General features: G+C 34.1%; 1 protein-coding gene across 1 annotated transcript in view; it reads right to left on the bottom strand.

The window, feature by feature from the left end:
- LOC111059764 overlaps window positions 1–18068 on the bottom strand; it is a 154447-nt gene that overhangs the window by 25667 nt on the left and 110712 nt on the right. The window contains exons 3-4 of the mRNA XM_039430301.1: window positions 8085–8208; window positions 3253–3338 (exon numbers count right to left, since the gene is read on the bottom strand). Of these exons, the coding sequence (XP_039286235.1) occupies window positions 3253–3338; window positions 8085–8208 (210 nt within the window). The remainder of the gene's footprint in view (window positions 1–3252; window positions 3339–8084; window positions 8209–18068) is intronic.

The following is an 18068-nucleotide window of genomic DNA, read 5'->3' as shown; positions in this document are numbered from 1 at the left end:
ATTTCGAATAAGTAGGCACGTGCTGAAATTGTGGTTCTGTAGGAATTTCAAGCAATGAGATGAATTGTTTATCGAAGAAAATTTTCAAAAAAAAAGAGAAATAACCGATGAGAGCCCAGCATTTCAATATTTTACAGCACATTTTTTCATATTTTTTTATTTGAAAGCTTGAATATTGACTAATAATTGGAGACCTAGAAACACCTTTAATATTTGAATATTCCGTATTCTATTCAAAACATACCTACTTCTCTGACATTTGATTTGAATGGAGGTGAATCAACTGACAGGAAAAGAATTCAGATTCCTGGGACACAAAAATACCTTCAAGAAGAACGGTTGGACTCGAAAAAAACAAGGATTTGGACTCAAAGAGGATAGAAATAGCACAGGATTAACCTGAGAGGTGGAAGGATTAGAAGAAATAGGGTTCAGGAGAAAAGTGAAGGATTTCAACAGCCATTCGTGGAAAAGGTTTCTTCCAAGTCGGATACTAAAAGAAAAGCTTGTCTTTTGAGAGATGGATGAAGAAGATTGGTAGGATTTACGATGTGTAGTGGTGAATTATTTTTCTTTCAGAGTAATTTTGCATTTTGAAATCCTAAAATTTGACTTACTTGTTTAATAGCTCCCAAGAAATAAATTAATTCTGAAGTAACAAATTGAGATTCCATCGATGAATTCCAATAATTAATTATATGCTAGTAATTCTTCAAATATCATTTGTATTTCATTTCCAATCATTATCTACATGAATGATGGTAAATCTGAAGATTACTCGTGACACGTTATATAATTAATAGCATATTAATAGCTACATAATTTGTAAGATGTTTGGTCTCTTAAAACTTTCTTCATCTATCAAGCTTTTCCCACCTTGTACATTCTTGTTATCTTGTACATTCATGTAGTCTTTTTATTTTTGTCATTTATCTAGACTGATTCATCTCTTGTACGTACGTAGTAGTAACATAGAGCGTAAGTATCAGTTGTTTCTGGTAGTAAGCAAAACAGCACTCAGCTAAAGTGAAAAATAATACTGGAACACTTCAAATGAAGTTCCGATTCGATTAAACATTGAAACCCTGAAGCATTATTTTCGATTCCTCTCTGACAAATACCTCACAATCATTTCTTTTGTACAACCTGAACCTATCAAATGACCAGCGGCACTATTCATGAACCGGAAAATATTTTGATGAATCTGACTGAATTCAGAAAACGAGAGTTTTCCAATAAAACAAGAAATCTTATACGTAGTCCTTCTCTCATTCGATTTTGCGAATGGCCAGAGAAAAGTAGCAAAGCACATTCAATAGACTGGCTGCAGATATAAAAAAACTCCACTTCCAATCACTGCAGCCCATGAAAGAAATTGCTTTTTCTCCTGTAGAGGTCGTCATTTCTTTCTTCCATCTCTTTTTATCAGTTTTCTGTTTGGAGTGGAAATATTGGACATCTTTCTGATTAAACTGCCGCACTTAAAAATGATGGAAATGTCAATTTGCCCCCGTGTTTTCTTTCGAGCGCGGGGAATTATCAGTTGAATGTAGAAACTCTTGGACACGAGTTTTTCATTTGCAAAATGACGGTAAACTTCTCTCAAAAGAATTGAATCTTCCAAATTTTACAGTATGATACCACGTCGATGGAGCTTCTTATTTTTCAAAACAACCTTCTATCACTTTTGGAACATGTATTTGTAAAGTTTTTACTCAGGAAAACCATATAAATAACCTTTAAATTAACGGTCTTTGAGGACTGATCTCTCGAAGCTTTCCGATAAATTGTGTGTTTATGAGCTACTTGTATTTTCTATATCTATATAATAAGAGAGAGTAGGGTTGTGTTTGTTCGCATCAAAACATGCCAATTTGTGGATTGCATACCGGAAAAACGGGAATGATTTAGATCTCCAAACTTTGCACATAGATTCCAAAATATCAATCTCTTGCACCTCGAAGCCCAAATTTCAATTTTCCTTCTAGATTTTTCAGAGTTAAAGTTCAAAATGCATTCACGGGACATCAAGTTAATACGGCTTACATTGTTCCATTGTTGTAAAATGTGTTTTTTATGAAGAGGTTATAACATTGTTACAAGACTTATTATTTTTGCGATGTCGTGGTCTAGCGGTAGAATACTCGACTACGGAGCGAAGGTTTCTCGGTCCGAGTCCCAGATTCTTCCATTTTTTGTTCTTGTTTTTTTCCCTCGAAACGTATTATTATAAATTATTTTTTTAAGGAAATTGTTTTCATTATGATTGAAATTGGATTCCATCAAATAATTATTTAATGTAAAATTTTGCAACCAGTACAAATGAAATGGACATAGGTTTCACGCTGTATCATTGGAATTCATAAGAAAAACATGAACAGATAACAAAAAAATAGTAATAATTTATATTCTTCAGTTAAGATGTACTATCAGACACAAATTTGGAGTGAAATGAATATTGTAGGTATTTTTTGGTGAATTGGGGAAACAAAAGGCTGCTTGATTAAAATTGTGGATGATCTAATCGATACTAAAATTGATGTATAGAAAAAAATCAATATGATAATGTTACGTTTTCAAGTATTATGTCTTCTTCAGTTATCTATTATATAATAATGGAAAAATTGGCTATCACATATGGGATGGGAAATACATGACTGACACATCATCACGTCTGAACTACTGGACTGATTAATCTTGAAATTTACATAAAGATTCTTAATTTACCGAGGATGGTTATAAGCCTATTTTAGATTCGTCAAGATTTCAGTAGGTCAAGTTTTTAATCAGACCCTTGCGGAGCACGGGTTACCTGCTAGTAATATAATAAAGGAAAGAACTGGCTTATACACGAATGGGATAGAAAATTCACCAATGACGAATCATCACGTCTGAACTACTGGACTGATTAACTTGAAATTTTGCATATAGATTCTTAATTTACCGAGGATGGTTATAGGCCTATTTTCAATTCTTCAAGATTTCATTATGTCAAGTTTTCAATTCCTCATGCTTCCAGTTTGTTATACTTTGTTAACTTTGCTTGAGACTGGTCATAGATAGAATAGTGTATTCAACGTATATTTATTTTCTATCTTCTCATTCTTCTTCTATCTATATATCCTCTTTCTCGATAATCTACACTATCCACAGTTTTGTAAAGTTTTTAATCAGACCCTTGCGAAGTTCGAATAACCTGCTAGTAATATGATCAATCAATGGAATTTATCAGAAATTCATTTGAGTACTCACAGTATATATTGCGTAGACTAGAAGAAAACATGTTAAAGCCCCGAGGCATCCACATATCAGAGCCACAAGGTTGAATGCCATTGTCGCTGAAAACAATTATAATAATTTTATTATTGAAAAGACAGTATACTTGAACATCAGAATATGTACAATACAAGAAATAAACAGTACATAAACATAGAAATAATTAGTAGTTGAATAAATCATTAAAGTATGATCTCATTCATGCTTAATCATATTAAATGAATTAACAGCTAAAAAGTAATGTTACGAAAAAAACTGCCTATTTTAACAACTACTCAGCGACATGATTGGTAGATAAAAAACCAATCAAGTTAATCATTCATCTGTCATTAAACAAGATATCAATTTTCAAATTCAAAATAATCAGTATTGTTGATTGATTTGAATATGACTGATATCACAATTGAGATCAAAGCAATCCCATACACCGTTGGATAATTAAATTATCAATCGTCAAATTTGATACAGTCTGTTGTTTATGTGATAAAGGAAACATAATTGATTAGATTGAATGCGATGAAAGCACATATAGTGGAACAATCGCATTATCAATTATAACGGCCAAGTAGGTTGTGTGATAGTTTGGAGATTGTTATTTGATCAGGTAGAAATACACAGCATATTGTTCCGATTGCTCCTCTCTGTGGAGTGGAGGTTGTTTGACCACAACTGTCCAAATTCCTGGTCGTGATTGGCATTCACTGTGATTAAACGGATCGACGTGATTTTGCAGATAATTCCTGATGAATATTCAGGACGGCTCCTGTGAAGCTTTGCCTCTCTATGAGATCGAACAGCATTTCAAACGGTTTGCGTCTCTTCCTCTCTTGTCATTCCTTCCTTTCTCTTCAATTCGAATTGGTTGATTTGTATTGTTAAAGGGAATCCAGATAGAAATAGTGACTGAAGTATATAATAATTTTCAAAGATTTCGCGGTTAGTGATAAAATTTCACTGGGTCAACAAGATAATGAAGAAGTCATTTCATTCCAAAATCCAAACTACACATTCAAGAGGCATTAAATAGAATTTTATGAGGTACACAAGTGAAACGATAGCTGTGGAGAAACTTGAATTAGCGATAATCATAGACGAAGATTATTATAGACGAATTAGATATAAATAAGAAGATTTTATGAGATTCACTATTATTGACAGAGGAAAATGCAAAATGAGTAATTCTAGCAGATACTCAATACTTAAAGGCTATACACTACCAATATGACGGAATAAGTTAGGGTATTGACATTTTAGAAGTGAGTCACTCACGGTCTTCCTTTATAATTATTATTGTCCAGCGCTGTTGGAATTTCAACTTTTCAATTATACTCAGCGACCACATAATACAAATATTTGAACTATGTAGTACAAACTTGTGCTATGTGGTCGCTGATAATACTGTATAAATAATACTTACAAAAATAATAGTGTGATCATATTTAGCTATTTCAGTGGAAAACAAGCATAGATTATTGAAAATGAACCAATCAATACTCATAGGCAAGTAGGTGATGTAATAGACCAACGAAATGGTGAAAAAGGAGCAAATAGACAAAAATGTTAAGAAATCAGTGACACTCTGTAGAGCAAGTACTGCAAACAAAACCGGAAAGTAAACAAAGTTCTCGCGTTGCTTCCAAGCCACAACAAACCAATATAACTGTCGAACTGTCAAATAAATAAGAAAAGTGAGCTCAAGATCCACTAGTACATTTCTCCCACTCCCTTTTATCACTTCAATCTCTCAAACTGGACTGTTTATTTCAAAGTAAGGTTGAAAGCAGTTGTGAGCAAATGCCTGTTGTTTACACCTGGATTGTATTTATTGTCTATGAATAAATGAATAAACAAACTTCAGCATTCTCAAATCAGATAACGTCAACTATCAACTTTAATAAGTTAACCTGGCAATCAACAGTCTCTACTACTGATTCCCGATTCGATCTGATAACTGATCCAATCAGTTAACTTTTTCAATTCTGAGTAAACTTCAATTTTCAGTTTCTCTTTCAGTTCATGAGTATGAGTTCAAGTAACGATCAACATTCTCAACTGTTTTCCAATCAGTTAACGTTAATCAGTCAACGTGTCGATCAACAATCATTGAACTGCTTTCTAATCATCCAATCAGAGTGCTGAGCACACAGTGTTGTTGGCAGAGCCGCTCACCCAGAAAAGCAACACCCCGAGTGAGGACTATTCATCTTGACAAAGTAGGTCTATTGTGGAGGGCTCTTGTGAAACTGGCAAAAGAGTTTTCAGGGGGCTTGAGAGAGCGCGCTGTCCGATCCTATCCACAAGTTTACTCTGAGGTGAAATCTCCGAGAAATAGGAACTTGTGGCGAAGCTAGACTCTCTCACACCTCTCGCTCTCTCTCTCCCTCTCACCCTCTCTCTATCTATCTTGTGCTGATTGGAGTGGCACAGTGACGATCCGAAAGTCAATTAAGTTGTAATCTGGCGACGTCAGTCAGCGCATTGACTGAATTCACTGTCCGGCCAGGCCTCTTCATTAAATCCGGAATTACGTCCGAATATCCGGAAATCGAACTTCTCCAAGGTTCCGGTTTTTCTAGATGGGATATTGGAGTCCAGTCATGCTGGGTACACCTTTCATATAATATGACAAACTGTCAACATCATGTAATAGCCTCTTATTATATTGGATGAAATGAAAGTTCCATGAACGTTCTGGAATAACTTTTCAGAGCAGTAGTGAATAGAAAAAGGAGAAAAATCGAACCTCTTTAGATTTTTCGTTTTCTTTCAGGAAAGTCGTGGAGTACATTGCAACGGTTCGTTTCATACAACATATTGAATGAACTATTCACAATGTTTGAATTATAGTTAACTGTTTTTGTCGAAAAAATCCAATCATCATGGTAAATGGATAAATTCACTTCCATGATATACTATTCTATTGGGCCACTCATACTCTATATCATTCTTGCATTTATCACACTTTGATTTCAATGAAAATTGAAGGGAGAATTAAAAAGATTAAGAATTTCTCCATTCTTGTCACTAAAGTGTTCACTACGTGTTGATCAGTTAAGTGTTGAAAACAGAATAAAACAGAAAAGTGTTTAAAAAACATAAAGAAGCAGAATAATTATAACAAAAATGTGTTTAAATAAAAGAGAAAATATTGTTTCCAATCTCACTTCATGAATCAATGCTATATCTAGAATCTTCATTGTATCGATTTCCAATGAACCGGAGAAAGAAAGAGAGAGAGTTAGAGAGAGAGAGAGTGAGAGAGAGAGAGAGAGGAGAGAGAGAGAGAGAAGAGAGAGAGAGAGAGAGTGAGAGAGAGAGAGACTGAGAGAGAGAGAGACTGAGAGAGAGAGTGAGTGTGAGAGAGAGAGTGCGAGAGGGTAAAAGAGAGAGAGAGACAGTGCGAGAGAGAGACAAGTGAGTCCTTGTGATTGAAAGCATGAGCCTCACCACTGGCTATTCATAATATAATTAGCTGGTTGATTGATATGGCAACATGACGTAATGGGCATCACTGCTGTGGTAATAGTGGTGGTCTATCGATTCAGACTGTGCTATTGGTAAGTGGTTCAGGGAAACTGTGGTAACGGGCTCTAGAAATAGGATGGTAGGATATTTCGAATATATATTTTAAAACTAGGCAAATTGAACACATGAATTAAATTGATAAATATGATGGAGAAAGTGAACAAGTACAGTAATATAAGTGAATCATCAAATTTGAAGATCAGTAGTACAGCATAATGGAAAACTCCAACAGCAAAACTGTTTTCATATTGAAAACTGATATTATTAATCAACTTCAATTAATATATGCTGTTCTTATCCTAGAGCTCAAACATTCTTTGTGCCTAGACAATATTAGTATCTCGTACTAATAAGGGCTTGTTTCATAATATGTACAATGCCTACAACATTGAAACAAAATCATGTCAATCCTTTATTGTTTGGAAGAATAAATCGTGCTATTGTTCTGCATTGAATAGGAAGAATCAAAGTTGACACGACCATAAATTTATTTATTAAACGAGATCCCGGTTTCGGTTGTTACACAATATTTTCCATCTCTGTCATAAGTGATTATTATGTTCAGGTCTATACATCATGGACAATATCATCATAACCACAGTATCACCTTCACTACTTCATAAAAATATTTGTTTTGGGTAATATTCAAGGCTTTCAAGCGACGTTGAATGTATCATATAACCATAGAGTAGTTAGATTATATTGAATATTATTATTTCATGACTAACACTGGCGCACAAGTAATCTTCCATTTGCTGGTGTTTTTGCCTCACCTATTGTACTTGTAGGAACATTAATACATAATACTTACAGACCATAGTTGCTGTTAGTGGGATGATTAGTTAGTGAAATTCCAACTTATCTTGGGCTTTGTCATCATCTATAAATTTGGAAGAAAAATAGCACAATGTCTACCTTATTATTTTATCTACCAATTTTATTATATTAGTGTAATTTGCATTGTAAATAAATAGAAATCGATAAAAAATTAAATCTTCTGACTTCCACGGTATCATGGCATCTGGGTAGAAGAGGAATCAGCAGAATACAAGCGGCTGAGATGCGTTAGGAGTGTTAAGGGGTCCACAAGATTGGATCAATCCGAAAATTAGGACATTCTATTTTGGACTTTTTTAATGTTATCTTAATTTGGGAGATGAATAGTACTCGTATACTTATTTCTTAACTCCCGATCTGTGCTTTTATGTAATAAACATTTATGGATCAGATAGCTCTGTTAATCTATGATAACTGAGATATCGTTAATAAATCCATTAACTTACTTGGTGATATCGTTCCTGGCTCTAGGAAGCTATGACTGTGTGGTATGGTAGTGTTCCCACTCCAATAGTGCCTCTCCTCGTGCACGAAGTTGGCCATAATCATCACGATCAGGGTGAAATAACCCTGCAACCAAAAGAGAAAACGGGTGAGTTGATAGTTGAGTACAATCAAAATTAAAGAATTCGACTTTCTGAATGAAATCAATAGGACATTGTAAGATATATGAATAGCTTACTTTGCATGTTGGTAAATAAAGAGTGATCTATCTTTCTTATCAGGAATCTTCGTACATTATCTGTGATAGTTTTTTGCTGCATGAGTTTCTTTACATAATCTAAGTGAACCTATTTTTAAAGCGTTACATATACGAGCAGAAGTGAATACAGTATTTGATAGATCAGTTTCAATCTATTATACGAAACTAATGAAAATAGAATAGGAGAATGACAAAGAAGCTTATCCTAGAGAAATTCAATAATGTTTTCTCCAGGAGACCATTCCACATAGTCGATAATCTATACAAATCAATTGCATTGGACGTTGTTGTGCAGTTGGAATGTACTATCTTGGTGATTCAGAAGAAATTTTAAATATGCAACTCTTCAAGATGATCTCAAATTGTTGCATTCGGAGTATCTTATACTGAGAAACATTTGTGAGTTGTATTAAAATAAAGATGTTTACTGATTTTTCATAATCTTGACAACAATAATGGTGGAGAGAAGTGATGAGAAGTGATCGATCTCTCAGTTAGAACCATATTTTATGGTAGATATTGAAGCACAGTGATCTTGGTTCTTTTGCTGGAAGTGTCACATTTTCCGTTGGTTCGTTTGTAGGTTCATTCATTCATTATGAATGAAAAAGACTAAGAAACCACAGATTTATTGATACCTAGAAAAACCGGTTTCGGTTACACCATTGTCAATCTCTGATAAACTAAAACTAAATACAAGAGTAGCAGAATTTATACTAGTAGGCGAGTACTGCTATATTGGTTAAGAGCATGAACGCCTGCCATTGGTCCAGCTAGACAGTCTCCTCCCACTCAACGGTGTACAAAATGGCGGCTTTAGCAAAGTTAAGCAGCTAAGCGGCAAAGTTTAAGCGACTTAAATAGTCTATTTAGCTGGAGTAAAGACAAAATTGATATTGATTGGAATGAATAGCGAGTTTACACGAAAGGTTTTCAACAGACATCCTGGTTTGTAGCCTGGAGAGAATCTTGAAAGCATCTTGAAATGCGTTCAATAGATCATTATTAGAAATGGATACAGGGTCTGCATGGCGAACATCAATCACCTTAACGAGCATCAAATACTAACCGTTGGCTGCAATGTTGCTTTTGAGCTGTTAGATTTCAATATGAATAGTAACCCAACATTTGTTCAATCCAAATTTCAACTTATTATTGAATAGAGGTCAGAATGATTTACAATCACTGATAACATTGTTCAAACTTCACGTAGTAATACCAAAATAGTAATAATAGTCCAGTCAAATTCTTCAGTCAATAATATTCCAGTCGAAGGAATTCTTCTCAATGGTTTCATATTTATTTTGAGGTGCTAAATTCGAAAGGGAAATTTGTTGAAACGCCAGAGGGCGGCTTCAACATTGAAAAAACACTAAAAACTGCCAAATTTTGAGACTTTCTCAATTTTTTCATTAATCTTTAAAACCTCAGTACAAAGCATTCAATTTGAAATTTAAAAAAATTAAATAATCAATTGAGTCGTCGCGCAGGATTCTTCGAGTTTTGGTTTTAGAGCCAAACATTTTTGAAAAATGGGCATTTTTCATGTTTTTTTTTTCAATTTCTGGAAACTCATTACTCCTACTTTATACAAATTATACAACTTTTACATCTTTGATTATTATAAAGCTATGATGATAATTCTCGAAAAAAGAAAAACATCTCCTACAGTCAAAATACCAATTTCTCATTGTATAACTTTTTAAAGGTTATGTTCTATCAGAGTCACTCGTTACATGCATTCAATTTCAGTATTTCCTAGTGAAAAGGCACAGAAGAACCCCTCAAGGATAGAAAAACTGTGCATTTATAAGAGAAGGCTGAATCACGGTATTCAGATAATATCATTATTGATTTATCTCAATATGTTAGTTGTAAAGTATGATATAAAAAAATTCAGGTCTCAAAAGTTATTAGAAGTATTGTAGACACAAAACCGATGTTTCAGTGAAATTTGGTTCACAGTAGTTGTCCGTCTTTGATACTGAACTACTCAAATATACCTTCTTCTATATACCGTGGGCTGAACCATCTCTCTGAGAAGTGAAAAGTGATTATACAGGGTGTTCTGAAAAAAGATGCCCATAAGTCAGGGCGTGATTCCTCTCACCAAAAGAAGAAAAAAGGTTCTAATTAACATAGGTCCGAAAATGCTTGTTTACCAAGTTATACAGAGTGGAAGATTTCGTCTGAATTTCTGTGCCCTTGCTGAAACGAAGCCCTGCGAGTATTTGTTGGCTGTTAATAAAGATGTAGAATTTAGCATACTTCATGTAAAATGAACTGGAAAATCGGATAAAACCGTTTCCAGACCTGTAGCTACAGTAATTTTTAAGATATGTGACGAAATACGCGAAACTTGGTCCCGAAATACTAGTTCCTTTAAGGTTTGAAGCAGATTTACTATGTTAAATGTTCGATAAACACAAAATATGTTTTCACAGAACCAACTTGTAGAAAATTCAATTTCGAAGAGAAAAATGTAGAATGAGTCTTTAATAGGCAAACGCAACCTTGAAAAAATAATCCTTAATTACATAGAAAACGCATTAAAAATACAGAGCTCAACATGATTTGTCTATTTTCCATGCGTTTCGTATGTAATTAAGGATTATTTTTTCAATTTTGTGTTTGTCCATTATGGACTTATTCTACATCTATCTCTTCTAAATTGAATTCTCTACAAGTTCTGTAAAAATTTTTTAGTGTTTATTGTACTGTACTTAAAATGTTAAAGGAACTTGTTTTTCATGACCAAGTTTCGCGTATTTCGTCACATTTCTTAAAAATTACTGTAGCTACAGATCTGAAAACGGTTTTATCAAATTTTTCAGTTCATTTTACATAAAGTACGCTAAATTGTACATCTTGATTATTAGCCAACAAATACACGTAGGGCTTCGTTTCGGCAGGGCAACTGAAATCTTCCACTCTGTATAACTTGGTAACTAAGCATTTTCGGACCTATGTTAATTAGAATTTTTTTTCTTTTTTCTGTGAGAAGAATCACGTCCTGACGTAAGGGTACCTTTTTTCAGAACGCACTCTGTTTAATGTAGAAAGGAAATAATGATGCTTGTTTTCCCCCTGGCAACAATATGCATTGTTACCAGGTGTATTCAGAGTTATCCAGAAGTGTATTCAGAGTTATCAATTTAGTTGTATGCATCAATTTATCATTGGCATCAATTTGATCCAAGTCAATCAACATTGGTGTAATTACATCAAATTTAAATTCTCAGCAATTCCGATTTCATCATTATTCATTATAATAATTTTGATTGCTCTATATAATATCACCAATATCGGGGGACCGAGTTTTGCTCTGGAGTGTAAAAGCATAAAAAATTTGTAACGAAAGATTGAATATACAGTATAGTTTATATTTATTTATTATTATTATTCAAAAGCTGAAAAAATTGGACTGTTTAGAAACGAAACTTGATAAAATCACGAGTAAATTCAATGAGGAGTTGGAAAAACTCAAGCATGAAGTAGGGGAGTTGAAATCTCAAATGCAATTAGAACGAGGGAAAAAAGAAAGTTACTTCAGGAACAAGAACGTGATAATTTTTGGTATGAGAGGTGGAGGGAACTATTGGAGAGAAGAAATAGTTAAGGTATTAACATATTTATATGGGTGTTGACATCAGAAATCAAGATATAGATAATTTGAAAAGGCTGGATCCTACCAAAGAGGACGGACCTATTGAAGCAACATTCACTTCAACGTTCACTAGAAATGAAGCACTAAAGAAAAAATTCAAATTATCAAAAGAGAAAGATTTTGAACACATAAGAATAAATGAAGACCTGGACATGAATACCCGCGCCATCCGGAAGGAGCTTCATCCGTTCATGGTCGACTACAAGAAACAAGGAAAGAGAGTTTCCATGAAAAAAGAGGAATTAATTGTCGATGGTGAACTCCTCAGTCTTGAAAAATTAAAAGAGTTGAGCAATAAGGATAAGAGACCAAGAAGTGAGGAAAGCTCTCCCAGGGCGAAGGATGACAATGATACTAAAAACTTGGATAAAGATAACATAAGACTTGGAAAGAAAAAGAACATAAATACCATGGAGACATATATTACTTCTAAAGTAAGAGAGAATAAAAATGATGTTAACACACAAGGGCCTTCTAACCACGATAGCAATTACGATTAATATCTACAAGCAATGATAAGGACAACAAAACGAAATTGGCTGATAAAGATCTTGGGAAATACGAGAAAATAATTGAAGAAGAGGAAAGACAGATAAAATAAAGTTATACACATATACTGTAGATCTCTCAGAGAGACTGGAGGGTTGAACAGTTTTAGAAGAACTAAAGAACATAGAATGGGACATAATGGGGCTTGCAGAAATAAGAAGAGATAGCGAACAGTGCTTCTTGTTAGAAAATGATATGATTTTGTACATGAATGAAATGGGCCAACTGGTGGAACAGGATTTTTAGTTAATAAGATATCGAAGAAGAGAATTATAAGCTTCAAGCAATACTCACACAGAATTTCAGTCATTATTTGGAAACTGCAAGGACACTTAAAAGGAAGGATTAAACTAATACAAGTGTACGCGCCAACTTCAGCATCTACAGAAGAAGAAATAGAGGAGTAGTTCTATGAAGATCTTGAAGAGGCTCTAGAGAATGATTCATGCAAGTACAATATAATCATGGGAGATCTTAATGCAAAAATAGGAAAGAACGATGGTGAGAGATGTGTTGGAAGATATGGATACGGCGAAAGAAACGAACGAGGAGAGCGACTAGTCGAATACGTCGAAGGAAAGAACATGTTTTTATGAACTCGTTTTACCAGAAAAATGAAGAAAGAAAATGGACGTGGGTAAGTCCCGACGGTAAGGCTAAAAATGAAATAGATTTTCTCATCATAGATAAAAAATGTATTTTTCAGGATGTAGATATAGAAGACGAAATAAATAGCGGAAGTGATCACCGACCTGTTAAAATTGAAATAAGAGTAAAAGAAAATCGGAGAAGGTACCATGAGAAAAAAATCACAAGACTGAGTACTGATGTTTTGAAACTTTCATATATATTCATATATGTGAGGATATGGAGGCTTTAACAAGCAAATTGACAAACGCTCTAAAAAGAACGAGACAAATTATAGGCAATGAACAGGAGAACAAGAAAAAACGGAAAATACCAAGAGAAATAAGTAAATTACTAGAGAAAAGAAGAAAATTAAAACGATTTGTGAGAGGCAAGATTGAATTTAGCGAAACCTCAAAGCTTATAAGAAGAAAATGGAACGAATGGACAAGCAATAGGAAAACATCGGATCTAGAAGAAACTATCAAATTTGGGAAAAGCATCAAACAATGTAATAGGCTACAGCAACTTGGCGAAAATACTATGATTTGTATGAGAAATGAGGATGGAGTCGAGGTGAGGGAAATAGATGGAATGCTGGAAATAATCTGTAATTACCATCAGAAGCTCTACAATGACGACATTGGCGACTTGGGAGGCGAGGTTCAGCAGGAGAGAGAGGGTGAGGATGAGGAGTGTCCGGCGATTCTTAAAAGTGAGGTGAAGCGAGCGATTGATCACCTGAAGGAGGGAAAAGCAGGCGGCCCGGATCGAATATCGAATGAAAATTGAAAGCAGGCGGAAATACGGTAATAGATCTATTAACAAAGCTATCAATTATGCCTTAGATTCGGAAGAATTCCAGAAATATGGTTGAAAGCCAGCCTGATACTCCTTTTCAAGAAAGGTGATAGGAAAGAGATAAAGAACTATCGGCGATAGTCTTCTATCCAGTATATATAAAGTGTTTATTGCAGTTATAACGTATAGGATAGACAACTATTTGACTGGATCAACTTCTGTGAATCAGACTGGTTTCAAGAAAAACTTTCCAACTCTTGACAACATGCTTGTATTATTGGAATTGATAAGAAATTCTAAAGACTACAAATTCCCAATGGTTCTATCTTCTTCTCTATCTTCTTCTTCTCTCTCTATACTTATAAAAGGCTAAGCCCAGACAGACTGAAATCACACCACAGCCCAAACTACTGAGCCTAAAAACTTGAAATTTTGCACGATTGTTTATGGTAGCCTGAAAACATCCACTAAGGAAGGATTTTCAGAAATTTGCCCCCCTGAGGGAGCTGGGGCCCCCCCAAAATTTTGTACTTTTTAACCGCTCATTGCACAGCAAAGTCATGAGGAACTTTTTTGTTCAGCTACGAAAAAAATTAGATCTATGCAGAAAAATTTCAATCAAGAGCACAGGGGGGTCCAGGAGAGGGCATTTTTCGAAAATTTTGATGTAAAATCACACTACAGCTCAAACTAATGTCCTACAGACTTGAAACTTTGCACAAATATTCTTCAAACATACTAGACGCGCACTAAGAACGGATTTTGAGATATTTTGCCTCTAAGGGTTTCAAAGGATGAAAAAGGATCCTATTAAGTAAGGTTATGAACATGGTAAGGTGAGTGCCATATGGAAATGAGATAATTTATTTATTGACATGTGATATTCTAACATATGTTGTAATCATTGGAAATAACAAAATAATATGATAGAAATTCAAAAAAGAACATCTGTTCTATTATTGCTTTCTACCTGATTCCACTCAACCTCAATAATATTGTTCTGATAATTGATGAATATGTTTAATAATATTATTACTATTGATATAATAAAAGTATTGTTTTAATAATTGATTATTATCATTAATATAATGATAGTATTGTTTTGTAATCAATAAATATTTTTATTTTCACAAACTCTGTATAATTTATAATGGTGAATGTGAAACAGCTGCATCAAAGAAATTATCTCAAAAACATATGTTCAGGAAAACCATAGTTTTGAACTTCGTTTTCCTGATGCAATGTATAAGCCTACACGTGGCATGTAGGTATTATTAATATTTCTCAGCAAGAACAGTTTTTTGAGACTGCTAAATAAACGTCTACAGTTTTATCAATGCTGTATCGGCAATATGAAAACGCATGCAGTTAATATGTCTTAAAATAAAGGTGTTGATATCTACATGATAATATCTCTACCATTTTTATTTATTAAAATTTCAAAATTATTCAAGCCTTGATAGAATGATCGACTCACTGTACAGTCAGTCTAAAATTTTAATATTAAAATGAGGGGTGTATTTGGCAAACTGAACAAAAAAGTAAGGTCCTATATTTGTACCTTTTTGATATTATTTCTTCAAAGAAAAATGAGTTTTGTGGGTTGTCAAAACTCCCCCTGAAAGAGAATTTTATCCTATCTTTTAGTAAAATAACAATGATTTCTGCATTGAATAACATCTATCCTGCCAACAAGAATCGAACTCTTTGTGAATTTAGATATGACCTACACTTAGATTTATATAATTCTATTAATAAATTCATGGAAATTGAAGAACTTTTTCCAGTTAGTTGAGGAATTGATTATCAATAGAGAAAATGATTATAATTTTATCAATACAGAATTAGTTGAATGAATTATCTATGTACTGAGTTCTTGGCCAACAATAATTCAATATTGGTATTTATCCAATCATTATTTTTTTCAGAAGTTATTTCATTTGAATTAGAAAATATTTATAAGCTCCTATCAATTTTATTTATCAATCGTAACAATGATTCTTCAAAACATGAATTTAATCAAATAAAAAATTGCCGATACTTCTGTATTCATGTTCGCATGTTTTCCACTTATGATGGATAGCAAAAATATTGTGGAGCGAACTGCACGGCGAATTGTAATCATATGTCTGTAAAAGAATAAATAAATAATTATTATTAGCCCCCTATTAAAATTTCTGTTCAGAAACCATCCCCAATATTCACACAACATATTCCCAAAGTTTCATGCCGTTATGTCAAGAAGTTTTCAAGTCTACAGGGAACAAACAAACATACAAACAAACACACAGACATTCATTTTTTTATAAATAGATTTCCATTCGGCTCAAACAAAAGCCTCTCTAAATGAAGGTAGAATAATAAGGATTCCGTTCTGTTGTTTTAACATTTTTTCAAATCACTTTCAAAAAGTTCATGTAGTACCTACTATTGTGTTTGAGACACTTCTGGCGCTATCATAGTTTCACCACTATTCTGTTCCACAGTCCTATCTCTTGCAGTCGTTAACTATATCTATAATAATTATATAAAGTAAAGAGCTGGCTTATGCACGTACGGGATAGGAAAATTATGTTTGACGCATCATCACGTCTGAACTACTGGACTAATTAACTTGAAATTTTGCTTATAGATTCTTAATTAACCAAGGATGGTTATAGGCCTATTCTCAATTCTTCAAAATTTCATTACGTCAAGTTTTCATTTTTTCAAGTTTTAAAATAGATCCTTGCGAAGCACGGGTTCTTGCTAGTTATTTATAGATTATGAGAAAGCGTTCGATAGCGTTACAACATAATCTGTACTAGATACACTCTATGGACTTGGTATTAGAGGAAAATACTTAGAAATATTCAAGTTCATTTACGAGAGAATGAAAATCGAGGTTAAATTGAGAGGGAAAGAGAAAGTCGTGGAAGTAAGAAGAGGATTAAGACAAGGCGACATTCCTTCTGCAAAAATATTCAATGCTGTCTTGGAAACATGTTTCAGAAATCTCAATTGGGAAGGATATGGAATAGACATTAATGGCCAAAAATTAAATACCTTGAAATTTGCTGATGACGTAGTTCTAATAGGGAGCAACACAGAAGAAGTCGTTGTATGCTAGAGGAACTAAATAGCGAAACAAGGAGGATTGGATTAAAGGTGAACTATGATAAATCCAAAGTCATGTCATTCAACTGCCAAGAAGAGGAAATATTACTGGAGGAAGGAAAATAGAGAGAGTGGAAAACTTCATTTATTTTGGGACAAAAGATTGGAAAGGACGGTCAAAGGGGAGAGATTACCAGGAGGATTGCGTTGGGCTGGTCGATGTTCAGACGTTTCAATTACCTATTCCGATCTAAAATCGACATGAGTGGCAAAAGAAAATTATTCAAATGACCGTTCTGCCAGTGATATATACGGCTGTGAAACTTGGACATTGAATGAAAAATTAATAAAAAAGCTAAGAACTAGTATAAGATCGATGGAAAGAATAATGATCGGAGTGACAAGAAGAGATAGGAAAAGAAATACTTGGGTTAGGAATGAAACAAAAATCGAAGACATTGGCAAGATAATAGTAGAAAGGAAATGGAATTGGGCTGGCCATGTGGTGCGAACAAAGGACGACAGATGGACGAGAAGAATATTGGACTGGCATCCACGGAATAGGAAAAGAAGCAGAGGAAGACCTAGCTACAAATGGGTTGAAGAATTCCGGCGAGTTTGTGGAGGAGTAGCTTGGCAGAGAGTCGCACGGGAAAGAAATGAATGGGAGAGGATGAAAAACATGTACAAACAGGTCTGGCTCTACAGGGATTGAAATGTATTTTTCGCCACACTTGGATGTAATGAGGTTTACGTGCGTCATATGGAGGCCGAAAGTGATTGTTTTCCGACCAGGCCGGTAAAACTTTACGGCCCTAGGGCTGTAAAATGACCTTGAATAACAGCTGATCGTGTCCGATCTCACAAGAATCATAGAGAGATAATCTCATAATGACTGTAATAATCTATATAATTATGTATCGTGAATCGCGGTATTATGTCTATATAATATATTTTATAAATTACTGTTTCATAATTTAATATTTA

Source organism: Nilaparvata lugens, chromosome 6 (assembly GCF_014356525.2).
Source record: "Nilaparvata lugens isolate BPH chromosome 6, ASM1435652v1, whole genome shotgun sequence".
In the NCBI taxonomy this organism is placed as follows: domain Eukaryota; kingdom Metazoa; phylum Arthropoda; class Insecta; order Hemiptera; family Delphacidae; genus Nilaparvata; species Nilaparvata lugens.
Note: the sequence above shows the minus strand (reverse complement) of the source record. Positions and strands in the feature narration are given on the sequence as shown.